The 23,859-nt window shown below is 56.6% G+C and overlaps 9 protein-coding genes across 9 annotated transcripts; 4 read left to right on the top strand and 5 right to left on the bottom strand.

Moving 5' to 3' along the window:
- Positions 1-341: 341 nt before the first annotated feature.
- On the bottom strand, positions 342-2,459 carry SCHCODRAFT_02610544 (uncharacterized protein). The gene is made up of 4 exons (XM_050344428.1): positions 2,093-2,459; positions 1,890-2,040; positions 1,606-1,838; positions 342-1,555 (listed from the first exon to the last, which is right to left on the bottom strand). Exons 1-4 carry the CDS (start codon positions 2,191-2,193, stop codon positions 826-828), a joined length of 1,215 nt encoding a protein of 404 aa, XP_050202178.1. The 5' UTR covers positions 2,194-2,459; the 3' UTR covers positions 342-825.
- A 577-nt stretch (positions 2,460-3,036) lies between these two features.
- On the bottom strand, positions 3,037-6,231 carry SCHCODRAFT_02684172 (uncharacterized protein). The gene is made up of 3 exons (XM_003038738.2): positions 5,288-6,231; positions 3,214-5,244; positions 3,037-3,187 (listed from the first exon to the last, which is right to left on the bottom strand). Exons 1-3 carry the CDS (start codon positions 6,081-6,083, stop codon positions 3,162-3,164), a joined length of 2,853 nt encoding a protein of 950 aa, XP_003038784.1. The 5' UTR covers positions 6,084-6,231; the 3' UTR covers positions 3,037-3,161.
- An 815-nt stretch (positions 6,232-7,046) lies between these two features.
- SCHCODRAFT_02696527 (uncharacterized protein) lies at positions 7,047-7,366 on the bottom strand (the record flags this gene model as incomplete). Its single annotated transcript, XM_003038739.2, has 3 exons — positions 7,047-7,085; positions 7,139-7,262; positions 7,317-7,366. The coding sequence occupies 3 exons, from the start codon at positions 7,364-7,366 to the stop codon at positions 7,047-7,049; spliced, it is 213 nt and encodes a 70-aa protein (XP_003038785.1).
- A 439-nt stretch (positions 7,367-7,805) lies between these two features.
- SCHCODRAFT_02487917 (uncharacterized protein) lies at positions 7,806-12,323 on the bottom strand (the record flags this gene model as incomplete). Its single annotated transcript, XM_050342886.1, has 15 exons — positions 7,806-7,970; positions 8,027-8,237; positions 8,293-8,411; positions 8,457-8,744; positions 8,800-8,943; positions 8,995-9,308; positions 9,357-9,756; positions 9,807-9,932; positions 9,984-10,067; positions 10,116-10,816; positions 10,869-11,140; positions 11,193-11,394; positions 11,446-11,563; positions 11,615-11,664; positions 11,711-12,323. 15 exons carry the CDS (start codon positions 12,321-12,323, stop codon positions 7,806-7,808), a joined length of 3,807 nt encoding a protein of 1,268 aa, XP_050202177.1.
- Positions 12,324-12,376: 53 nt separating this feature from the next.
- On the top strand, positions 12,377-13,684 carry SCHCODRAFT_02610535 (alpha/beta-hydrolase). The gene is made up of 5 exons (XM_050344427.1): positions 12,377-12,542; positions 12,588-12,835; positions 12,888-12,983; positions 13,083-13,455; positions 13,505-13,684. Exons 1-5 carry the CDS (start codon positions 12,389-12,391, stop codon positions 13,579-13,581), a joined length of 948 nt encoding a protein of 315 aa, XP_050202176.1. The 5' UTR covers positions 12,377-12,388; the 3' UTR covers positions 13,582-13,684.
- Positions 13,685-14,928: 1,244 nt separating this feature from the next.
- On the top strand, positions 14,929-17,797 carry SCHCODRAFT_02486219 (uncharacterized protein; the record flags this gene model as incomplete). The annotated part of the gene is made up of 9 exons (XM_003037408.2): positions 14,929-14,954; positions 15,007-15,195; positions 15,241-16,241; positions 16,292-16,509; positions 16,562-16,636; positions 16,683-17,000; positions 17,058-17,085; positions 17,132-17,400; positions 17,450-17,797. The coding sequence occupies 9 exons, from the start codon at positions 14,929-14,931 to the stop codon at positions 17,795-17,797; spliced, it is 2,472 nt and encodes an 823-aa protein (XP_003037454.2).
- Positions 17,798-18,084: 287 nt separating this feature from the next.
- SCHCODRAFT_02489133 (uncharacterized protein) lies at positions 18,085-19,995 on the top strand (the record flags this gene model as incomplete). The annotated part of the gene is made up of 8 exons (XM_050342905.1): positions 18,085-18,147; positions 18,195-18,215; positions 18,267-18,323; positions 18,371-18,449; positions 18,504-18,671; positions 18,727-19,391; positions 19,440-19,503; positions 19,553-19,995. 8 exons carry the CDS (start codon positions 18,085-18,087, stop codon positions 19,993-19,995), a joined length of 1,560 nt encoding a protein of 519 aa, XP_050202175.1.
- On the bottom strand, positions 19,901-22,606 carry SCHCODRAFT_02610532 (P-loop containing nucleoside triphosphate hydrolase protein). Its single transcript, XM_003038741.2, has 7 exons — positions 22,555-22,606; positions 22,406-22,504; positions 22,251-22,359; positions 21,984-22,200; positions 21,347-21,936; positions 20,876-21,295; positions 19,901-20,822 (listed from the first exon to the last, which is right to left on the bottom strand). Exons 1-7 carry the CDS (start codon positions 22,555-22,557, stop codon positions 20,293-20,295), a joined length of 1,968 nt encoding a protein of 655 aa, XP_003038787.1. The 5' UTR covers positions 22,558-22,606; the 3' UTR covers positions 19,901-20,292.
- A 48-nt stretch (positions 22,607-22,654) lies between these two features.
- SCHCODRAFT_01139207 (uncharacterized protein) lies at positions 22,655-23,821 on the top strand (the record flags this gene model as incomplete). The annotated part of the gene is made up of 4 exons (XM_003037409.1): positions 22,655-22,722; positions 22,767-22,866; positions 22,921-23,028; positions 23,075-23,821. The coding sequence occupies 4 exons, from the start codon at positions 22,655-22,657 to the stop codon at positions 23,819-23,821; spliced, it is 1,023 nt and encodes a 340-aa protein (XP_003037455.1).
- Between the last annotated feature and the right edge of the window lie 38 nt (positions 23,822-23,859).

Genomic DNA, 23,859 nt, shown 5'->3' with positions numbered 1-23,859 from the left:
TGCTGTTGATGCGCAAGTCATGCTGCACCGACATGGACGCGAATAGCCATAATACCGCCGCACACCTGCTCAGCTGGCCACTGGTCCACCAAATATGACTCACTCGACCTGTGCCGCCACGACTCGACCACTGCCGCTGCTGCGCTGTTGACCGTACTAACCTCTTCAGTTGCGTAATTTGAGCCGCTCAAAATCACCGCGAGTGCGACAGCGCCTGCGTGAGAAGCGCCATACTCGCACCGTTCGGACATCACCTTGTATCGATATTGCTCAGGGTCCGGCCTCCGACACCTGTGGATGCATTCACCTCACCTCACCTTCGCCGATCGCTCGTGATGGGTGGCGGGATGATCTCTCCTCACACAGCAGCAGCGAACGTGTGAACAGCAGCGGCGGACGTGGAACATAGCCGGATCATGATAGCATTGCAAAGCAAGAGGGTGTATGAGGGTGTCGCGAGGATTATGGAGTATACAGCAGAGCAACAGAGAATGGATAAGTAGCAGAGTCGAGAGAATAGCAGGCTGGATGAGTAGCAAGTCGTGAGTGATATTCGCCTTCGATGTCCATGTCCGTGACCGCGTTACTTCTTGCTCGTCTTGACATCGACGACCTTCGCCTGCAGCGCCTGGAAGCGCAGGCCGGACGACCGCCGCCTCTTCGACCCAGCCGAGGATGCCGAGCTCGCAGAGATATTCTCCTTCGCCAGTGCGGTCTTGAACCACGTATCGTCCACGCGTCGCCAGGGCACGTACTTCACCGTCCTTGCCTTCACGCTCTTCGCGAACGTGTCCAGGCCCTCCTGCACGAGCGCTTGGAAGTCGGTCACCGTCCAGCGGTCGATGTTCTGAATGAGGAAGAAGACCTCGAGGATGTGGGCCGGCTGCTTGAGGTCCCACTCGTAGAACTGGTCCTCGTTGGGCGAGCGGCGGCCCTCTTCGGCTTCGGACAGCGCGTCCTGGCCGGGATAGGGAGCGGAGAAGATGCACTGGAGAAACAGTATGAGTATAGGAGAAGCTTCGCGGGTTCTATGCACCTATTACTGACCAGCTTGCCCTCCTCCATCTGGCACCAGTCCACATGAACACGGACCGTCGCGTTCGCGAATATCAGCCCAAAGATAGGGACGTCTATCCCTAGCGAATGAAGGTGCCGCAACAACGAAGCCGCGCTCATCCGGTTCTGCCTGTACGCCTCGATCCTGCCTTGGTGCGCAGGCTTCTTATCCTCCCACACGCTGCTGGCGAACTCGAAGCCGGGAGTGTCTGGCGGCGAGTCCACGGGCGTGGCCTGGTAGCGGAAGGAGGAGCGCCGTGTGGCCGTGCCAGTCTTGTGGACGCGTTCAGACCTTTTGAGGGACTGGAAGGCGCTGGCGACGAGGTAGTGAAGGGAGGGTGAGGCAAAGACTGCGCAGTCGGGCACGACTGTGCGTGTCTTTAGGACGCGCGCGGAGGCTTGTGAAAGAGACTTGGAGCGGCGTGGTTGAGGCAAGCTCAAGGCGCAGGAGGTCCGGTAGGTGGCTTGCTTGATGGCAGGACTTCGAAGGATATCATAACTGATACTTGTTTAGCAGACGAATGAAGTGAAGCGGGATATATAGCTCACACATTCGCAGCATAGTCCGACTCAGAGTACTTCTGAGTAGACTTGTTCATGGCCATGAGACGCTCGTGGGCCGAGAACACACCGCAGAGCTGGCGAAACAGAACAGGAAGCAAAGCAAGATCGTCGGGCTCGTCTGGACGGAAGAGGTTCGGCGAAGTCTCGTATGCGTCCTTAATAAAAGAAAGGAAGGCAGGCTCGGCGACTACACTGAGGCGTTTGTAGGCCTTGGACTTCTGCGGCGGGTGTCAGCGATACATAGAAGCAGCCATGATTGGGGTACGCACCTGATTAACCCAGGACAGGGGGATTCTGCCTGAGACGTCCATCACAGAGTCCGCATAGCCCATCGACGTCTCGGGAAGCTCGGTATAGGGCACCTGCTCCAAGCCCTGCCCTTGCGTCCACGTTTCGAAGTGCTTCAGATTGCGTGCAATCCTAAGGGGGGTTATGAGGCCGTACCGAGAGAACACGAATATATAACACGCACTCCGAAGCAGACGGCGCGCGCTGCTGGGACACCGCGACCTTGCGCTTCGTCCCCGCGCCACTCGTCTGGGGCACATTCGCCGAGGACTCCGTCGAGCTCATTGCCAGAGGTTCGTGAGGTCGTGAGAAGTTGAGAGAAGGTTGGGAATAGGAGGGGGAACCGAGAAAGGTGAAAGGAGGAGATAAAGGTGGCTGCCAAACAACGCGTAAACAACGCGGGGGCTATTTGAAAGCTTACGCGGGGCTATTTCGACGCCGCTTGCCGAAAGCGGATGCAAAGTGCAATGTTCATTGACATCACGTCTTCTAGCGGCCCTTTGACGAGCTTCTAATCGCGCCGGTCTTTCACGAGCTTCGCGATGGCTTCTGAAAGAGCCCGGTCTTCACACAGGCGCAAGGTCTTTTTTCTCGGTATGGTGGTAGAACTACAGGTATGTACAGGCTCTGGCTCTCTTCCGGGCTCGACTGGTATCTGAATGGGACGTCGTAGGTGGGAAGGGCGTGAAGCTAGCGGACGGTAAATACGTAATATTCACAGGAAGTCAGAAAACAGTCAAGATCGAGTCACAAGTGCGACGGTGGTAATACACAGAGTGGGGAGAGCGAATCACGCATAGGTGATCGGCCGCTTACTAAGGGCACAGCCACCAAAAGGCCGAAGCAACATTGTTCTCGTCTGTATACACGACCACATCCTCTCGCATGGCTAGGAAAATATACAGATGGGTTTCGATTGATGAAAGGATACAGACTGTAAAGTATTGTAGCATCAGGTCCATCTGAGAATAAGATATACCTAATAGTGCTTGTCACGGTGCTTCTCGAAGACCGGGATATACGGGCAGGCTACTATAGGGTACACATAAGGCTCGCATAGCGCAATATCATAGCAGAGGGTCATAACGAAGTAATTTCAGTACAAATAGAGTCATGAGAAGTGTAGAAAGCGGGGTAAAATCCGACTTTAATAGTCACCCTCATCAGATTCATAGATAATATCTCCGTCTGACCCATCGCCGGTACCCACTGCATCCTCAGAGGGGGCTGTCTCCTGCGTCGCACCATCACAATCACCTGCCGCCTTTGCCCGGGTCTTCTGCCGCACAACAGGCACACGCGCACCCTGGGAAGTGAGCGCGCGCGACTTGTACCGCCGAATCGCCCCGAGCAGAACCTCCAGCCTCTGGGCTTTCTTCGTCCCCGTATGCGCCTTGATTGGGACTTCGAGATCAAAGAGGCGATGGGCATCGAGCTGCTCGTCTATCATGGGGAGTGTGAACTTCTTCTCCTTGACGAGACCCGGGTCAAGAACAATGGTGATGGACATCACCCGCGCGAGCTTCTCTGCCCGCGCCCGTTCCTGCTCCATCTCCTTCCGCCGCGTTTCTTCCGCTCTTTTCTCATCCACCTCCATCTGCTCCTCTTGACGCTGCCTCTCGAGCCCCATTGCCAGACGCTGGCGCGCTTTCTTGCGGATATACTTCTCATCCTCCTCGGTGAGCATACGGTCCATGAATTCCTGCGTATTGTTGCGGTGGAAGATGAAGCGCGCGTTGAACTGAAGCAGTGTCATGCGCGGCTTGCGGCGCATCTCCTGGCGGTACGTCCCGAGGGCTCCCTCGTTCACGTCGTTCGTGGCTGGAATCCACAATTTCTGACGATCCTCCACCGTCAGGCTCGCTATCTTGCCGCCATCAGCAAACTCGGCGGCGAAGCGCTCGAATGTGACCACCGCGGCCTGCAGGAACGCGGCAGTCACCTTCTCTGCGTGCTCGAGGCGCGCTGCCAGCACCCTGACAGCAACCATTGCCTCGGGAAAGAACCAAGGCTTGCTGTCGAGGGAGCCCGTCTTGTGGGTCGCCTCAGTTCCGAAGATGAGCGCGGGCTGCTGGATGAGGTCGCGCATATGCGTCGGGATGCGATGGTGTAGGTCGCCGAGGTCAAGCATATTGACGTGCTCGGTGCCGGGACCTCGTACTTCCCGCATGTAGGGGTGGCTGATAGCTTGGCCATACACGGTGAGTGCGACGAGCTCACAGAGGGTGCTGTCGTCGTGCAAGGCATTCCAGAAATTGAATTCGATGTTCGTCCAGCCCGGCTTCTCCTTGCGATCGCGGACAAACACCAGGAATTGCTTGAAGACGTCGAGATAGGCGAGGAGCACGGCAGCGGCACTACAATGACTTTGATAGCGGGTGTTGCTCGTGTCTGGGTAAGCAACTTCGTGTCCCACCGTGCGTCGGAAGAACCACCTGAAGATGTCCTGCTGACCCTTCTTATCGTCTTTGTTCCGACAGATCAATCCACCCAGCTGCGTCGCCTTCACCCCGCCACGGGTTGAAGCCTCGGTAGCACGCGTCTGCGCAGCTGTCGGGTGTGGTGTCTCGCCCGAAGCAAGAACTGCTGCGTTGTCCTTGTTGGGCAGCAGGACAGGGCCCGCCAGGTTATGCGAAGCCCAGTACGCCTCCATCCCCTTCGCGCCACCCTTGACAGTATTGAGGTCCTTGTGCATGACACATCCCGCCCACAAGAAGCGGTCCATCTCGTCCTTCTCCGCAACAGGGAGCGCCTCGTACGCCTTCCCACCGAGGACTGTGGTAAGTGCATCCATGATCTCGATGTCGAGCTCGTCCTGGTCCCCTTCTGACATTGTTTGCCAGGCGATGAGGCCACCGAGGTCCGCGATGCGCTTCAGCTTCGCTTCGAGGAAGAGATTCGCGAGCTCTGGGACAGGCATCTCGAGCCTCGCCTTCTCCCCGAGCTTGAAAGAGTTGACACGGATCTTCCAGTCGAAGTACATCCGCTCCGCCTTTCGCACGTCTGAGGCGTGATCTCCGTTGCAGGCAACCATCTTGGTGGCAAACTGATCCGAGTCGAACGACTGCCCCGAGTTCCCTGCAAGAGGACTTTCTGTGAACGTCTCGGCAATAGCCATGATCTTCTGCTGTGTACCCACGACCTGGACTTCGGAGTGATGGGAGGTCGAGTGGGTAAGACCGAGGGAGCGCAATCGGTGAATCGGGTTTTGCGCATACTGGTCGTCTATGCCCTCTGCTGACGTGTAATCAGGGACACGGATGGCCGTGAAGCGCGAGTCGTAGTTGACTTTGAGGTGGGAGGTACTGTCCGAGCTAAAGGTGAGGTCTGGGATGTCTGAATAAGCTAACAGTTGCGATAGATCCATGGTAGAGCTCACGTTCGGCGCGTGCGTGCTCGTAGCCGCTCTGCATCTCAGACGCAATGAGGCCCTCCGTTATGATGCACCGCACGGTCGACTGCGCCATACGCCGCTTCAGCTTGAAGCCATACGCGCCCCCCATCGCCTGCAAGACCTTCCCAACATGCTTCTCCGCGCAGCCGCTCTGCGTAATCAAGCGCGTCAAGCTCCTCGCTGCGCGCGTGAACAGCCCCTTGTTGAAGAGAGCATTCTCGCCGCGCGTCTGGATCGCTTTCTCGACGCGTTTCTCAGCTGCGACAATAGCGCGCGCCATTCCCGCATCAAGACGGTCTGCCCGCTTCTCGGTCTTCAACGTCCTCGCCACTGCTTTCTGAACAGCGCTACGGAGGTCCCGAATGTGCCCGCGGTCACCTCTGCGGCCTCTTTCGGAGCTCTCGTATGCCTCCTTCCAGAAGGAAGCGTCCATGGCTTTCGTGGCGAGTTGGACCTGGAGGGAGGGGATCTCAACATCACGTAGTCGTTGAATCTGCAGCGCTAGCGTGCGCTTCCCGGCTTCCGTGCGTCGGCGACCTTGCTTCTCGGTCTTCAACTGTCGGTTCTTCCCTTTGAGCTGCTGCGTGACCTTCACGAGTCGGTCAGACGTTCGCTTCAACGACGTTTTGAGTTGGCTGATCTGTTTCGTAGGGTTGGCATTCTCCTTGCCGTGCGAAGGTGGAGGCGGCAGGCGTGGGGCTGAGCCTCGTCGCAAGTTGGACAGGGATTTGTCGGTCACCCTTTTCCCCTTCGGCTGTGCAGTATGATAGGTACGCGGCATGGTGGCTTCACAACGGCACGCAGGGCACGTCCAATGCTTGGTGGGGCTGTTGACTGATTTGGAGGGGTATCACAGCTGCAGGGTTGCGTGTAGAATGTGTTGGTGATGTCGTACTCTATCTCCGATACCTATGGTAGGGGTGGACGCGCAGGAGCAACGGTAACCTCGATTATTGCCTCGGCGCAGTGACGCGATGACGCGTGACGTAACGCGTCGAAATGGGCAATGCGTGACAGATAATGCCATTTTACGCTGAATTTTGAAGAATGTACCTTTCGTGGGGACTCAGCACATCAGGCAAGTAGCCGTCATCGGATTCACGCGTCCCGTAACCTTTGCAGTGAATGGTCCGGAACGATTTCTTTAAGTCTGCCTCAGTAATATATGAAGCCTTTACCAGTGATCTCGTATGGTGTAATAATGACCTTCCAGCTGGAATAAAAAGAATCTGCCCGATCCAACTGTGCAGATATATCATGGGACTAAGAATTTGCTCTGAGCATGGTACAGTTCGAGGCATAGCGGGAGGAAAGGTACTGCCTCACTCCCTTGGGGGCGCGAGGCCTTTGGTAAACAAAGCCAAACGCGACTTCGTATGCGGCAGTTCGCGCTCCCCACACAGAGCGAGATCTGCAGAATGCGAAGAGACAGAACGAGGCAGAAGACGGACGTGCATGAGAGGCCGTCGTAGATGTTGGTACAGAGGTATGGCTGCTCGTACACGGCGGAGCGCGCGCCGCTCTGAGGCGGCGTAGCTTCGGCACGACGCAGCTAGCTGCACCGTGCGGGCGCCATGTAGGGAGCGTCATGGGAAGGAGTGTCGGTCCCGGTGGGGGGAGGATTTTGGAAGGAATGGCGTGTTCGCGGTCGGTGCGTATATCGGAGGGGGAATTTGAGGGGCACAGGATGGATGGAGGGTCACATCTCTGGCCGGTAGGCGCTCATCTTTGAGTGCATCGAGACTTAGACACACATGATATTGCCCAAAAAGCAGCCGCGGCGCTAGACACAAGTCAGCAAGTCGGAACGGGCTCATCGTAGCACACGGGACTCACGCCACCGCGCAGGCGGGCTGCTTGCGCTTGCTCCTGAGCGCTTTCAGCCTTCGTAGGGGGGACGAGGGTCATGGTGCGCAGACCGCGCGGCTGCTGGGAGATAACAGGAAGCGGGTTTCCAGCCCTATGATTCACGCTATCAGAATCCTTCCCCCCGGCCGAACAAGGTCTAACTCACCTGCTAGGCTTCATGTCATGGCAAACGGCAGCGGCGGGAGCGGCAAGCATACTGAGCGAGGGTGGGAGGGAGCAAGGGGAGCGGGAACGAGAGATGGAGGGGGGAACGCGGGGAAGGATGGTGAAGAGGATGAGTGCAGGAGCGAAGAGACCTAACTGTGCTTCTGGAGCTCACATCTGGACTGGACTGTCACTTCTGCCTCCGCGCTCCCGATCCGCTGTGATTGAATTGAACTCGATCAACTGCCCATAGCAACCACACTGACCACAGTCGAAGAACGCCCAGGACGGCAACGGGGCCCCACGGCGCGTGGCGGGGGCCTACAAATGGTCTCGAACAACGTCACCTACCAGCACCTACCGCTCGAGCGCCTGAGGGAAAAACATCGAGTCGAAAACTGATAGCGAAAGCCGAGGATAGAGCATGTACAGCCAGCATTGCGAGGGGTATCATACAATGTCCAAGTCCCGAAAGCAAGTAGTACGTACATCACGACGACCTCTCCAGCTCTAGACCGTGCAGCTCGATCACGAACATGCTGTAGTTGCGGTCGGTCTTTCCCTTCGTCGAATCCAAGCCGCATTGGAACTTGAGCATCGTCTCGTACTCGTCGAAGGTGAAGACCGGCTTTGACCGGATGCTCTCGAGCATGTCCTGCGAGGGGAGAGCCATGAGTCGTGGACCATCCACCGGATTACGGGCCAACGCACCTGCGGCGACATGAAGTACAACGCAAAGTACTTCTTCGCGCGCTCGAACTCGGTGTTGTATGGATCGTTCGCAATGGTTTTGATTCCCTGCCGAAGGGCGAACATGTTGCGGAGCATCTTCTTGATACCGAACGCTGTAGGTTGTCGAATGAGGGCAGCCTTCGAGATGATAACATGTTCCATGAGATGTCCGAGGCCAACGAAGATGAACCTGGCAGCCCACAGGTATCAGCCTCGCATCTAGATGGCCAACATGATAAACGTACTGTCGTTCGTGCTTGGGCAATGCCGTAGACGCGAAATCGTCGATCTCGCCCATCTCGATGTTGAGCTCATTGACGTGCGGGTCTGGTTCACTTGCTTCATGTTCGATATGGTAGTTGCCCTGCTCTCGTCAGTAGACTGTTCATACGACGCAGAATAGACTTACAGAGCGCAACGCCGACTCCAAGTGGTAGATAGTCCGGCAGTGAATATCCACGCGTATGGTGTGCAAGATGAGCTCCGACAACTGCTCATACGTCTTGAGCAAGGCATGGAACCGCATATTCATTTCCTTCGACAAAGGCAAATGCAGTCCCTCGGCCGGTGGCGGAAGCGTCGGTAGGGAAATCGACATCGCGGACAGTGGAGGCTCGAGGGTCATCGTAGTTGGCGATTGGGTGTCGTCGTCGTCGGATGTCGTGTTCCAAGAGCCAAGCTGGGCGGCGAACCAGGACTACAATACGTGTTGGCGAGACATTCGAAGTACGAGACGGAACAGGTGTACGTACCACACTCCTGTACAGGCTCGCAAGCGACGCAACCGTCCTCGTCGACGAAATGAGGTCCTTCGCCGTAATCTCCTTGTCGCACCACTCGAGCTCAACGTTGACCTGCTGGCGACAGAGCTGCTGCTGTTTAGTAGCGAGGTTGTCCTATACAACATGCGTCAGCCGTCAATTACGTTCAGCGCGAGTTGCACATACCGCCGTCGACTGCAACTCCGTCAAGCAGGTGCTCATCTCATTCCGCTGCGCCCATTGTGCCGCTAACGCGACCCGCGGGGCTTCGCCTTCCGCACCCGGCGTAGACACGAGACTCTGGAACCAATCGCTACAGCGCTGGTAGAACTGTATGATGACGCCCAGGATCAAGCGTGAATAGTTTTCGCGGTGGAAGGGTGTGGTCTGCAGCATCACGCATAGCGAGTTGATAAGCGCCATGAGCTGCGTCGCCGACTTGATGAGAGGCTCTGAGCATAGGCGTGCGGATGCGGGGTCGGGTTGGAGCGCGTCGGGTCCTACATCGTGTCAGTAATGCGTGGAGATAGCTGAAGGCAGCGATTTACCATTGACAGCATGCGCAAACAGCTCTGCGACCTTCTCCTCAAGCTGTGGCAAGTACACCTTGAGCACGAAGTCATCAAGCACTGTGCTCAGGGTGCGCGCCAACTCCTTGCCTGCAGGAAGATTGTCCTGCACCCGTTCGAGGTACGCCAACGTAGGCTGGAACAGTACGCTGACATGGAAGGCATCCGGATGGATGAGCAAGCGATGGTGCTGACTTGCACCTGCGCCGAGCACACGATCATCGGCGCCGACGATGGATAGAGCAGCGTGCACGGTGGACTCGGAGCCCTGTACGAGACCTGGTACGGTGTCCTTGAGCACGCGCGTGAGCTCGTCCTCGTGCGACTTGAGGATCTTATTGGTGAGCTTGGAGTCGATGTCGGCGAACCTGAAGATCGACTATGGCAAGCGGTTAGCACATCATATCGAGTCAGCGCGATGCAATCCACCTTGCTCTTATCCCGCGTGTTGAACTTGCTGTCACGCAGCATCTCGTTGATCGAGGATATTGGGTTGCGTCCGGAGGCCGCGCCTTGCTCTTCGTCGGTAAGATAATCATGGAGCAGAGTGCGAATCTGCATCGATGATTATTAGCGCGAGTCGTTGCCAAAATCATGCCTGCCCACTTCGGCTTGTATCGAGCTCCAAGCCTCATTCAAAGGGAAGAGTGTACCGGGCTTCGCACCCGACGAGTCCTTGAAGTCTCGCCGCTGACAGACAATCAGTTACGAGTACAACTCAACCCCTCTTCCACTCACTGATCCGATCCGGTTCGCCACCTCATACACCACCCGCATCCCCTGGCTGACTGCATCCAACTTCGAGTACAACGTCCAGAAGAAGTCCCGTAGCGTATCGTGGTCGACTTGCTTCGCAGCCGACTCAAGTGCTGCTAGCCTCAAGTGTGCCGCGTTGACCAGGCCGCCCTTCAGTACAACACCAGGTGCGCCTCCTGGTCCACCCACCGCCGCTGGTGCAGCGAATGTGTAGACCGCATCCGCGCGTGCGGGCCCGGCACTGAGCACCTCGCCACGCTTGCCGTACTCTGCCCGGTCGGACACCTCGTCGAGAGTAGACTCGATGAGCGAGAACACCTCGCCCTGCACACGCTGCCCGACAGCATCAAGCGCGCTACCCAGCTTGCCCAGCACAGCGAGGGATTCAAGGAGGGTCTCCATGTACGCGAAGGAGTCCGCTTCGGGGTTGCTGTCTGGTGTGGAGGTCGAGGGAGTGAGTTGGGTGATAGCAGAGATACTGCGACCGTGCGACAGGCCGTCGGAGGTTAGTCCAACGGAGCTGAGGTCGTTGGGGTCGTCTGGCGGATCGTTCGGCTTGATAGCGAGCTGCTGGAGGAAGCGGTGCAAGCGCGTCTTGCGACTTGTGCGGGTTGTGGGTGTCGTAGGACTACCGTCCTCCTCGATGGTAGACGGGAGGTTTTCGTCGTATTCCACCTTCGGGACTGAGGAACTGTCAGTGACACGCAAGTGAGCGCATTGTGAAGGAACCCTTACAAGTCTGCTGGCCTGGAACGTAGGATGCCCAGCGGCTGTCGCACCAGAACGACTTGAGGTACAGATGACTTTGTAGCTCATCGGCCAGAATATCCCTCAGTGCTATCTCCTGACTGCTCAGATAGCTGCGCAAGTCCGCAACAGCGCCTATTTCAAGCATCTCCTGCTTGTTGATGATCTTCAGACTGCGAACAAGTAGAACGGACGCCTGCAGGAGGCGCTTCTCCGACATGAGGGTCTCCAATAGATCGGGGACAGACTTCAGGTGCTCTCTAAGAGTCACTGAACATGAGCAAGCCATACGAACAAAGATTGAATACACACATCTGGTCCAGCAGCTTCATCATTTCCTCGAGCATCTGCCCTCGACCCCACAACTGTACGAGGTCCGCGCGCTTGCTGCCGAGGGAATCCTTCACGTCAGTGAGGGCAGAGCGTGTGTCGGTAATTTGTGTTTGTGTGGCGGTAAGGTGGGAAATGAGGGAGGCATGATGGGGGAGAGCGGCGGCAAACGCCTGATAGTGCTCTAGAAAAGTTCGATTGAATATATGTTTCTGATAGAGAATTGAAGACGCACTATCCACTGATCCCTTCAGTGCCTTGGACAACAGATCCTTCGTCCTACGAAAGGCTCGAATATCCTTGCCGACTGAAGATTCGTCTAGTAGCTCGAGCGCGAGATCAACGTTGTTGAACTGCGACGTATGTCAGTAGCTACGCCATATTGAAGATAGTAGGGAGCTCACGTCTGGATCGGTCACAAACTCCCACTCCTCCTTAACCTGGTCCAAAACAGCTGGCTGTGGATCAGTCCGCTGTCAGAATAGTGATTAGGCGCGCACCATCTATATCACCTGGCCTCGCTCGTCCATTAACGCGTCGTCCAGGTGCCCGATCTCGTATTCTCTGTTGTCGCGCGCGTTCCGCTTCTTGTTCTTCTCTTCGTTGCCTCTCGTACTCGTAATCGTCGCTACCGTTCGTCATGGCGCGTCTCCGAGTTCCCGCCGAGGCAAAGGCAGACATCACAGTGCTAAGCGCGACGGGCGATGTCGTTTCCCCATCCTGCGAACTGTCCGTTGTACGTGTACGTTGTGGAGACCGAGGGTTGATGGGTGGGACAGGGCTCGGTCTTCCGGTGTAGCTCGATGTTCCATTGCTGGCTACGCTCTCCCGAAACGAACCAGCGGCGTAGGCCTGCGACGTGTCGCTGTACTCTGAGACGCGCGCTGCGCGGTTTCTGAGCTCCGAGCGCTGGGGTCGGGAGGGTCCCGCGGATGCCTGGGATCTGGGCGATGTGGAGACGCCGCCGTACGCATTGCTGGTCGGTGTTGTGGGTCGGTTTATCTGGAGTGGTCGGGTGTTGTATTGGTTCGGCAATGGTATTTGGACATCGGAGCCTGCATTGGAGTACGACGAAGGCGAGCGCGCGCGCCGCGAATACGGTGTTCGCGACATGGCCGACGGTGTGAAGTTGCGAGCAACGCGGCTCTGCGGCCCGGACGATCCTCCTTCCCGCCATCATGGCCCTCCCGTCGTTCCTCAAGCCCATCGACGAGAAGGACGGGTACCATCGCGTCTTCTTCAAGCATGAAGAACCCCTGGAAGACGTGTATGGGCTATGGTGGCCGGCTGACTCTGCGCAACCTCCGGAAGGCGTACTGCTCTTTGTCCCAGGTTAGGCGGGTCGTCTCCCCTTGAATGACCCACTCAATCTCGTAGGTAACCCTGGTGTCGTTGACTTCTACATAAAATTCTTGGCCGAGCTTCGGGAGAAGAATCCACGATGGGCTGTTCTCGCTCACGCGCACATCGGTCACAGCCCAGGCTTCACTTCGCCGACGTCGGCCTCTCGTTCTGGCTTGTCGTTCCAGATACAAAGTGCTACGGACGCTGTCGACATCCTCAAACCCCACTTTGCACGGATAGTCATGATTGGACACAGTGCCGGTAGTTACATCTCGTTTCAGGTGCGGGAACATGCTCGCTCAGCACGAGCAAATTCTTGACCGGCGCCGGAAGGTCTTGAAGCAACGTCCAACATCAGTTGACGGCCTCTTCTTGCTCTTTCCCGCCCTTTGTAATATCGCAAGTACTCCCAGTGGTCGCGCTAGATCTGTGAGGACGCCTTCGTTTATTCAATGTGTCCACTCAATGCTCACTGCCTGCCGATGACTGTTCAATCACCGTTTCCGACGCGTGCTATTCTTCCTGTAGTGGCTTTTCAAACCTCCCCTTCCTCGCATAGTGTCCTCTCTCGCCCACCTCGCTCGATGGCTTCCAACCGGTGTCCTTCGCCTTATACAGAGGGGATACCCTCCCGACGCACTGGCTGTCCTCCAGGGGATCATGAGCTCCCCTGATGTGGTCTATGCGATGCTTAACATGGCAGGCGAGGAGATGGATGAAATCCGCGAACTTGACGTGGCCCTGCTTGAGGAGCATCGGCACCGTATATGGATGTTCTTTGCAGAGAAAGACGACTGGGTTGGCCACAACCGTGAACTCATCCTACAATCTTTCGACCCAGACCCGGGTTCTGTGCGAGTGGTCCACGGTGTGCATGGCATCCCCCATGAATTCTGTATCCGTAGGTCTTCTGCATTCGCACCTGTGTGCTACGCTGATTTCCCCTCCAGATCATAGCAGTGAGCTGGCTGCTACATGCCACGACTGGCTAGCTACTCTGCAAGAGCACGTTGCACAGTCTTCATGAGCTCTTTCCTGTAGTACAGTAGATGGTAGCCATTTATGTAGCAAAGCGCGCAAGCGCTATGTTCACCACGTGCTCTGAGCGAGGATTGGTCGAAATTCCCGAGATATTTTTCCAATTTGAACATCGCGACGCGCCTTTGAGGGGAAGGCAATCTCAGATGAGCCGACCATCAACACGCTCTCCCCCAGTCCAGCCCTCTCCTTCGTTACCAGATAACACGATACTAGAGACCCGCCACAAGCTCCCCTCACCCCCGGAGGTCGTCGTACCTACACTGAGCAAGGCCAGAAGAGCCCTCTTCTCGTCTATGGCCGAGAGCGCGGCGCGCGACCAGCAAGCTATGGAGGCCCTTGACAAGATTGATGAGGTCGTGGGATATGTGAAGGACAACGGCGTCGAGTACTACTATGGGAGAAGAGAGGGTGGGATGATACGCAGGGTATGTGGTCAGCTGCATGTTGCGAGCGGGCGCTTACTCGCGTTCGACGCGTCCAGTGGGAATGCAGGCTATTCAAGGAGAAGCACCAGCACCTTATAGATGACTTTGGTGCGTGTGGCGAGCGTGTTTACTCGGTGTCTGTGGCTAATTAGCGCGTAGAGCGCAAGAAAGCCAACGGCGAGCTCGATTGGTTCGACCCGACCTCCACCACTATGGTGCACCCGAAGTCGCGCTTGCGCCTCTCTATCCATCTACGCGCCACTCCCTCTGCTAAGTCTGACGCCGGGGACACCGAAGCTGCGTTCTCGGAAGCCCAGGACGAACCGGAGGAGTCGGATGACGAAGACGACGCGGCGGACGATGAAGAATATGGCGAGGACGGTACCCCCGAGCGTGCGACGCGCCGCAGTACGCGCAACGGTGGCGCAGACAAGCCACGCGAGCTACCGTTCAGCCCACGCAAGACGCGCTCTCAGAAGATATACACGATCGACTCGGACTCGGATGGGGAAGGGGAGGGTGCAGTGCAGACGCGTCGCTCGACGCGCTCGAAGAAGGCCATCAAACTCAACCTCGACACCGACTACGCAGACTCAGACGCAGAGGACAGCGACGAGTACGTGACGACGTCGAAGCGTGGCAAGGCGGTAAAGCCGAGGGTGAAGCGCGCGAAGGCGGCACGGCCTGCATACGGGTTCATTCGCCCAATTGCGGACATTGACCTCGACCCGTTGTCGGATGAGGAGACGTTCCAGTTGCGTCAGCACCGGCGATTGTGCGAGAAGTGTCATCTGCAGCCCGCGCACGAAGAGGTGGAACGCCTAAGCAAGAAGAAGCGCAAGGGTGGAAGGAGGAAGAAGAAGAGTGAAGACGAGTTTGAAGACTCAGACGATGAGGTCGAGCGGGAAATGAAGAAGGGTGGATGGGTTCGCTGGTGGGTCCTGCAATCACGCTTGCCCTCGCTCGTCGCTGACGCGCACATGCAGCCTCAAATGTGCTGTATCTGCCCATTTCGGATGCTTAGCATCAGCACAACGCGACGAGATCCTCAAGGCTGCGAAGGAACGCGACACCGCGCAATGGATACAGGACAACCCTGACGCCGATCCCAAGGACGGACCCACCAAGCGCAAGGGCTTACAGATTGACGAGACCACCGACTTCATATGCGGTCAGTGAAGTACATCTCGCCTGACTTGCACTGACGCCCCTGTAGGTAGCTGCATGAAGGGCGGGATATGCATGAACTGTAACGAAATGGCCATTCTTCCCGGCGGTACTCTCCCCACGGAGCAAGGCAAAACCGAGGACGTCAAGATGGCCGACCCCTCAGATGACGTCGAGATGGCAGACGGGACCAAGAACGCAACGGAAGGCCCCGCAGAAGAGTTGTTATTCCGCTGCCTCACCTGCAAGCGCGCTGGTCACTACGAACATTTGCCGCCGCCGGAGATCGATTCCTCTCCTGCCGAGACCGCCTACTACTACCAAGTCGACACCCACTGGCTTTGCGATGACTGTCACTCGTTCATCGGCAAGACTCTCGACAAGATCATTGCGTGGCGGCCTTATCCCTCGAACGCTATCCAGCCATCCGAACCGGTCAACTACAAGGATAACCTACCTCGGGAGTACCTCGTCAAGTGGGAAGGTCGCAGTTATCGGCGTACGGAGTGGGTCCCGCATATGTGGCTACTGTCGACATCGCCGGCCAAGTTGAAGAACTTTCTCGCTGTGGGGACGAAGGTCGACTTGTTGGATGAGGCAACGGCGCGGAAGAGGGCGATGGAAGAAGCCAGCGAACATATGTCGGACGTTGAAGAGACACCGGGGCCTGATGCTAGCCTCACTCTGCCAACCAATCAAGGCATCGTGGATGCTGAATCCCGCATACCTAAAGGGTGGAAGACGGTGGACCGCGTGCTCGACTTCATCTTGTGGAACCCGCACAAGCCGGCGAAGGGGAAGGGCAAGGGTAAAGCCGCTCGTAAGGGCAAGAAGAAACGTGTACAACGTATCGAGAGCGACGAGGAAGAGGAAGATGATGAAGAAGTCAAGGAGATCCGTGAGAAGGCCTTCGAAGACGGCGAGGAGCCACCCGAGTCGGTGACCGAAACTCTGGAGGAGTGGGAGGCCCGGAACAAGCGCAAGTTTACTGTCGATGACATTGACGACGTGGTGTGGGCCTTCATCAAGTGGCAGGACCTGGGCTACGATGAAGGTGCGTTTTAGGCTTTTGCGCTTGTTGTGTCAAGTACTCAAATCCTCTAGCCACATGGGACGCGCCTCCACAAAGGGAAGACTCCGGATATGACGACTTCAGGCGGGCTCTGGAACGCAACCTTCTCGCCCGAACGGTGAAGGTTCCAAAGAAGATGCCGCAGCACGTAGAGGACCGGAAGAAGGATGGCTTCACGAAACATCGTTTGAAGCAGCCCACGGATCTGAAGATTGGTCAAGACCCCGCTCTCAAGTTGATGCCTTTCCAGGTGTGTTTCCAATGACCGTTCTTGCATTACTCGTACTGAATAGTCGTGTAAGGTCGACGGCTTCAACTGGCTGTGCGACAACTGGTGGAATCATCAGCCATGTATCCTTGCCGACGAGATGGGCCTGGTGAGCATGCTTCTTTTGTGCTGCTATACATGCTTAGATATGTCAGGGCAAAACGGTGCAAGTCAGTAGCTTCGTCGGCAACATTGTCGACAAGTGGGACGCCTTCCCGGTGCTGGTTGTTGTACCCAACTCAACGCTCACCAACTGGGTGCGGGAGTTCGAGCGTTGGGCTCCCAATCTACGTGTAGTACCGTATTACGGAGAAGCCAAAGCGAGGCAGATTATCCAGCGGTACGAGCTTACACATCCGAAGGCTCCGCCTGGTTGTACAGAGGCCAAGTTCCATGTGTTGGTTACCTCGTACGAGGCAGTCACGCACAAGACTGACTTCGGTGGTGTCTTCAAGAAACAGCCTCGCTGGGAGGTCGGTCTTGATTCCTCAATCGCCATTTCGAATGTGTGTATAACAAATATCCTGCAGGTTCTAATCATCGACGAAGGGCAGCGCCGTGAGTGATTATCTGCGTCCGTCCGACATCTGCTCACTTTTTGCAGTCAAGAACGACAAGAGTCTCTTGTTCACGAAGCTGAATGAGCTCAAGGCCAAGCATCGAGTCATCATGACCGGCACCCCATTGAACAACAACATCCGCGAGCTCTTCAACCTCATGAACTTCCTCGATCCCGACAACTGGAGCGATCTCGAAGCGCTGGAGACCGAATACGAGGAATTGACGGAGGACCTGGTCAAGCAACTCCACGACCGTTTGCGACCTTATTTCTTGCGACGTATCAAGAGTGAAGTTCTTACTTTGCCACCAAAGGTATGCGTCCTCGCGTGCATCAACGACGGCTTCTGACTTTGTGTCATAGAACGAAGTCATTGTACCCGTATCGATGACGCCGATCCAAAAGGAGTTGTATCGCTCGATCCTCAGTAAGTGTACACGAGTTCTGAAATGGCTGCGCCCTGACCAGTTCTACTCAGGTAAGAACGTCGATATCCTCAATGAGCTGCGCAATGGCGCAGGCAACATGAAGCAGCATGGCAGTAGGAACGTCAAGAATATGCTCATGCAGCTCCGCAAGTCAGCGCATCTTTCCTCCCCGCAAAGCACCGTTACTCACTCGAATCAGGTGTCTCCAGCACCCATACTTGTACGACGGGGAAATCGAGCCCAAGGGATTACCGCCGCAAGAAGCGCATCACAAGCTCATTGATGCTAGCGCAAAGCTGCGGTTGCTGAAGTCGCTCCTGCCGAAGCTCAAAGCGCGCGGCCACCGCGTTTTGATTTTCAGTCAGGTAAGGCGTCTTGTTCTCCTATAGTCGCTGTGACCCGACCAGAGTTGCGCAGTTCGTTATCAACCTCAACATCATCGAGGACTTCTTGGCTGGCGAGGGATACAACTTCCTGCGACTAGTACGTGTGATGATCTGTTTCCATTGCTTGTGTTCCTGACGTTTCGTGCAGGATGGTAATACCAAAGGCCTCGACAGGCAGAAAGCGATGGACGAGTTTAATCGCCCAGACTCCGAGACGTTCATCTTCATGTTGACGACTCGCGCTGGAGTGAGTAGTAGTCAGATTGCATGTGTGCGCATCTCACTCGCATTTAGGGCGTCGGCATCAACCTCTATGTGAGTATGGCCTTTTTGCACAAGCGATAGCCGGGCTGATTGAACGAACAGAGCGCAGACACCGTCATCATTTACGACCCAGACTTCAACCCTCACCAGGATCTCCAGGTTGGTAGTCTATCGCTCGTTCGTATCTACCGCTAACCCCGTACAAGGCGATTGCTCGAGCACACCGATTCGGTCAGCAAAAGACTTGTCTGGTCTTCAAGCTCATGGTGAAGGATTCCGCCGAAGGTACGTAAATGCTCGACCATTCAAGGATGATATCTGATTCCATTGGCCTTGCAGAACGTATTATCCAAGTCGGCAAGAAGAAACTCGTCCTCGACCACTTGATCGTGCAGAAGATCAATGACGATGATGAGGCTTCGGAGAACGTCCAGTCCATCCTAACCTATGGTGCTCAGGCGCTATTTGAGGAATCCGCCGAGCAGGCTGAGGCCCGCAACGTCAGCTGTAGGCATTGACTGTGGTCTGGCCGTCTACGCCCCGCTTACCAACTTCCTGACAGACTCGGACCATGATTTAGACAAGCTCATTGAGCGTACGGAACGAGAGGGAGAGGAGGAAGTTGCGCCGAAGGGCGGTGGGATGACCTTCGCGTTCGCCAAGATCTGGGCTGCCGACAAGGAAGACATGGTCGAAGTCAACGACGCCGAGCAGGACGACTCATGGGCGCAGGCTCTCGAAAAGATCAATGCGGAGCGCGAAAAGATGCGAGAAGCCGAGATCGAACGTGGCGGACGTGGACAGCGCAGAGCAGCCGCCATGGCCAAGCCAACGTACTACGTCGAGGATACGCCGACGAAGGCGAAGGGCAAGGGGAAGGCCACCGACGCTTCGTCTAGTTATGGGTCTGACCTTGACGACGACGCTATTGTGACCGACACAGAGACGGGCGCCAGCGCTGTCAGCACGCCAGGTCCAGTAGATCCAGATAAGCTGCAAGTGCCCAAACCCAAGAAACGCAAACGCAAGCATGTCGAAGACGGACTACCCAGCACGAGCTCTGCACCACCACCCGCCCATATAGACGACCCAGATACGTGCGGCCTCTGCAACCAGGTCCACGGCGTCGGAGAATGCGCCCTCGAGCAAAGCCCCGAGAATATGTTCGAACTCCGGGAGATGCTGATGAGCAAGGACCTCGATACCGATGAGCCGTTAGTGGACAGAGTAAGAACAGCGGACCTCGTGGTGTGTTCAAGCTGACAAAATCGCCAGCTATACGCTATCAGCCTATTGGAAGAACGTATACACAAGATGAACCTCGGCCACAAGCTCGTCGGTGAGTGAAATTTTGCGTACTAAATGTAATGTCTCTGACAGCCTTTCAGGTCAACCACTCCACTATGTACCTCCACGCAAGCCGCCTCCCCTACCGTCCAAGCACGCGTCTTCGCCTTCCGCGCCATTGCCTGACAGCACGGCCAAGAAGGGCAGAGGGCGACCGCGAAAGTCGGAGGCCAACGCTGTTGCCGGACCGTCGAAGCGACCGCAATCGCCGAATGCACCTGCACCGCCCGCAAAGAAGGTCAAGGTGTCTGTAGACGATGAGCTGTGCGGCCTCTGCGAACCTATCGGCGCGCACACCTACGGCAAGTGCCCTGTGGTCGCGCAAGGTCCGAAGAGGTTAGTCGTTTCGTCGTATACCCAGCACATAATGGCTGACGATGTACGAAAGGGTCTCACAGGAGATACAGCGACTAGATGCGGTAGCGGGCAAGGCCGCCGTAGTCAACAGCTTACGCTCGATCCTAAAGAAGCAGAAGAAGGCTGAGCTTGCGAAGGCAGCGCAGGCCGGCGCCATTGAACTGTAGTTCTGCATCACTACGACACACACTTGCATCTACCTTCTTATCTTGTTGTATCTATTCCACCGTACCCTATCCTTCGCCACTTCTTGGAACTTTGTAATGCTGAATTTCCATCTTTATCCTCATTGCGGCTCGTTTGAGGTCTTCGCTAGACAGGTTCAGAATGTCCGAGGACGCAGTGATCTACATACAGTACAACAGCACGATAGACTACCTAGTGTACACACATACAGGGCCTTCACGATGGACTTGCCACAAATCTAGTCATACCCCTTCCCACTCCGCTGCTTTTGCCTCCTCGGCTTCTTGTGCTGCTTCTTGCCCGTCGGCAGGTCGCCCCCATTCGCCGCCAACACAGACGCAATACGCGCGCGACGGCCAGTCAAGGGCGTGCCATCGTCCGCGACCATGTTCTGGTGTGGGTACACCCGGTTGCGCGAGAAGCCAGTCGTGCCCTTGCCGGCCACTGAGGGCCGCGCCGCCATGGCCTGCTGGTTAAAGAAGTCGTCGTCCAAATTCTGAGGGCCAACGGGCGCGCCGGGGGTCGCGGGGTTGTTCATGGCCACGAAGGTGTCCGCGTTTTTGCCAACGCGGGTGGTGGGGGCGCGCTTCTTGCCCGCGGAGCGGCGGAGGGCGAGGAGCTTGGACTGCTCGTTGTAGGCGGCCTCGGAGACACCTGGCGGCGGGTGGCAGTACAAGAGCTTGGCGGTCACGTAGTCCTTGAGGATATAGCGGGCGGCGCGCGCCTCGTCCGGGTTGCCTTGACCAGAACGCATGAAGCCACGAGCGACTGGAGGGTGCGTAAGCACAGAGACGGGCAAGTAAGAAAGAGAGGACACGTACTAGCGTAGGCCTTCAGCAGCGTCTCCGCAGTGAGATTCCCGTCGCCTCCGTTCTGATTATCGAGAACATCCAGTTGCAAACCGTACACCGCCTCCAGAACCTCCTTCGGAACGCGCTTCACCACCAGCGTCATCGGGCCAGTATGCTCGCGCAGCTGGTCAATGGGCAGCACACCGTCGCAGACAAGGTCAGCCTTGGTTGTCGCGAACTGCGGGAAGACGAGACCCGGACAATCGCAGAGCATGATGTTCTCAGAAAGGTTGATCGTCTGGAAGTGCTTCGTCTTTCCCGGTGTCGCCGACACGCTGACCTTCTTTTCGCCAAGCAAGGAGTTGATGGTGCTGGACTTGCCGACGTTGGGATAACCGACGAGACCGACGGTCAGACGAGTGGGGGTGTTGCCTGCGAGGTCTTTGAAGTCTGCGTTGTGTCAGTTGGTGACGCTCAAGAGGGGGCAAATGAACTGCATACCTGATAGGGGAGGCGCACATTTCATGAATAGGTCCTCCAACTCGAGCACAGACAGCACGCGCGCCCTAGGATCCTGACCATCGGCCGTGTCTTCCTCTGCGGAGAAGTAATGCTCGTCATCGGATTCTGACGACTCCGACGCCGACTCGAAGCCCTCATCATCCGACAGCATCTCCTCATCCTCGTCCTCTCTGCCCTCCTCCTTCCGCGCAGCCTCCTCCGCTGCAGCAGCCGCAGCCGCACGTGCCTCCTGCAGCGCCGTCGCATTGGCAGCCGAGAAGAACGCATACTGGATGCCCTGCTTGTCAAAGTAGTCCGCCCACTCCCTCCGCTGAGTCGCAGTCAAGAGATCGGACTTGTTGATGAGCAGCAAGCTTTTCCGTTTGCCAGGCCCAGAACCCGCTTCCCCTTCACTCCCCTCGACATCGCGCACGTAATCCTCGAGATCCTCACAGCGGAAGCGCAGTGGGTTGCGCGCGTCGACGATCTGCACCACCAGGTGCGAGCGCTCGATTACACGCCAGAGTTGCCTCCAAACTTCGATATTCCGCTCAAAGGGGGTAAGGAGAAACTGGTCCCGATCTTGCAAACTGTGGGAATCAGCAAAAGTACCCGGTGTCGCTCGAGGGTAACGTACTCAGCAACGCCTCGCCTCCATTCCAGAAATGCAGTCTTCTCCTGCCTATCCAGTTGAGCGGTAGTCATGAACTTTTTCCAGGGTGGGCGGCGGGGGACTCGCAGACGCTTGCGGTTAGCATCTTGTCTTTGGACCGCTTCCTTCTCTTCTTGCTCGCTCAGTAGGTAGGGATTTTGGGAGGTAGACGCTTGCTGGATAATCTTGACATTGCGCTTCTCTACGTGAAGAGGTCAAATGGGCATGGGGGGACATGAGGGGAGTGCGCACCTGCGGTGAACTCGGTACCAGCGAGTTCGGCGGTGTTCAGGAAAGCGTCAAGATCCTTCTCTTGGGTGATAGACTTCAGCTTCGAGGTCGAGTCCAGGTCCGTCGTGTACTACAAAGTGTCAGTAATGTATCATGAAAGGGGGGACGCCAATTACCAGGCCAGTCTCCTGCATGCGTTTAGCATCTTTAGCCTTCTTGTTGATGATGGCGCGTCCGAGACCACTCGGGTTGCGATCAGGACCTTTCGTCGGAGCCTGCCAAATGTCGTCAATAAGGCATTCCCCCTCGCTGGCGGCCTGCTCACCATGTTGGTCGACGATGGGGGAGGATGAGTAACGGTGCAATCAGCCAATCTTCGATCGACGGGCGCTAATTCATGCCACGTGGGCTCTCCCACGTTGTTCATGTCCGTCGCGTCCCTCTACAGGACATGCCATCGCGAAATACGCCGCTTCCCAGATAGCTATCTGAGGTAAGTCGTGTCACTTGTATGTTGGTGTAGCCAACTCTCTGTAGGGAATTCTTTCTGCTGAAGTTGAGGGATGATTGCCATACTATCCTGCACACGAAGGGCAACGATGAGTTACGCTCACGCAGACTGAAGCGTCTGGGGAAGGTGCGCGCACATTCCAAGTGGTCCAATTCCACCTGTTGAAGAGTCATCACGCAGGAAGCTAAGAGATTGCATGCCGCAAACCAAAGGAATGTCGTGGCGTACGACAAGCTTCTGAGCATAGCCTACGGCAGGATGGGCAAGCTCAAGTACGAGCTCATGGAGGTATGCCCGCTCTCCTTTCCATGTGCACCCCTATTAACAATGCCAGCCCCTTCTCACAGACCCTTCCGCCCCACCACCACCTCCTCTCATCCCCGGCGTCGAGCGCTCCCGCCCCCCGGTTTACTCTCGCGAACTCAAAGCCCTCCTCACCAGCGGCATCTCCCACACCACCCGCCCCCTGCTTCCCGAAGACATCCAGCGCCCGAAAGTTCTTGGTGGCAGGGAGGACCCCAAGTCCGAGGAGTCCCGCATTTACGGACCCCTGAGCAAACGCCGGGAGGTGAATCTGCGAAAGAAGTTCTTCGCGGAGGAATGGAAGAAGGTGAATGCGCCGCTGGAAGTGGTCGCGGAGAGGCCGTTGCAGGAGAAGGGGACAGCGCAGGATGTGCTGGACAGGGCGGGCATACGGGGCTTTGGCTTCCAGGGTCTCGGGCTGTTCGCGCATATCGAACGGATGGCGGGCAAGCGGAAGGTCGAAGACGAAGCCGGGACGACTGCGACCCCGGCGAAGCAACCCTCATACTGGCTACGACGACGTTATCAAGTGCTTCTCGGCCGTATACCCATCCTGACGGGGTTCGTTCGCACGCAAAAGCCCAACCAGACTGGGAAGAACCTCACGAAGGGCAAGGACGCTATATCGTACTCCGTCAACATGGCGGACTACGCAGTCAGACCCAGCAAATCACGAACACCGGACCAGATGCCAGAATTGACGGCGGACCATCTGGCCTGGTACGACTCAGCGGAGCGTACCAGTACTAAATCCAAGTCTGGCAAGCGGGCCAAGTAGTTGTGGAAGTACACTCGATTTTGCATTGCTATCCCATC

The sequence above is a fragment of the Schizophyllum commune genome (genome assembly GCF_000143185.2).
Source record: "Schizophyllum commune H4-8 unplaced genomic scaffold SCHCOscaffold_2, whole genome shotgun sequence".
Taxonomy (NCBI): Eukaryota; Fungi; Basidiomycota; class Agaricomycetes; order Agaricales; family Schizophyllaceae; genus Schizophyllum; species Schizophyllum commune.
The sequence above is the reverse complement of the archived record's forward strand: the minus strand, read 5'-3'. Positions and strand labels throughout refer to the sequence as shown.

Excerpts from the sequence above, each read along its gene's own strand:
- SCHCODRAFT_02610544 (XM_050344428.1), bottom strand. The coding sequence starts at position 2,193 with ATGAGCTCGACGGAGTCCTCGGCGAATGTGCCCCAGACGAGTGGCGCG. Across the intron at positions 2,041-2,092 it reads CGCGCGCCGTCTGCTTCGGA|GATTGCACGCAATCTGAAGC; the intron begins GTGCGTGTTATA and ends AACCCCCCTTAG. Across the intron at positions 1,839-1,889 it reads CCCTGTCCTGGGTTAATCAG|AAGTCCAAGGCCTACAAACG; the intron begins GTGCGTACCCCA and ends CACCCGCCGCAG.
- SCHCODRAFT_02684172 (XM_003038738.2), bottom strand. The coding sequence starts at position 6,083 with ATGCCGCGTACCTATCATACTGCACAGCCGAAGGGGAAAAGGGTGACC. Across the intron at positions 5,245-5,287 it reads CGAGCACGCACGCGCCGAAC|ACATCCCAGACCTCACCTTT; the intron begins GTGAGCTCTACC and ends TAGCTTATTCAG. Across the intron at positions 3,188-3,213 it reads GCGCGCGCTCACTTCCCAGG|AAGACCCGGGCAAAGGCGGC; the intron begins GTGCGCGTGTGC and ends GTTGTGCGGCAG.
- SCHCODRAFT_02610535 (XM_050344427.1), top strand. The coding sequence starts at position 12,389 with ATGGCCCTCCCGTCGTTCCTCAAGCCCATCGACGAGAAGGACGGGTAC. Across the intron at positions 12,543-12,587 it reads CGTACTGCTCTTTGTCCCAG|GTAACCCTGGTGTCGTTGAC; the intron begins GTTAGGCGGGTC and ends TCAATCTCGTAG. Across the intron at positions 13,456-13,504 it reads CCCCCATGAATTCTGTATCC|ATCATAGCAGTGAGCTGGCT; the intron begins GTAGGTCTTCTG and ends TTTCCCCTCCAG.
- SCHCODRAFT_02610532 (XM_003038741.2), bottom strand. Across the intron at positions 22,201-22,250 it reads TGGTACCGAGTTCACCGCAG|AGAAGCGCAATGTCAAGATT; the intron begins GTGCGCACTCCC and ends CTCTTCACGTAG. Across the intron at positions 21,937-21,983 it reads TGGAGGCGAGGCGTTGCTGA|TTTGCAAGATCGGGACCAGT; the intron begins GTACGTTACCCT and ends TGATTCCCACAG.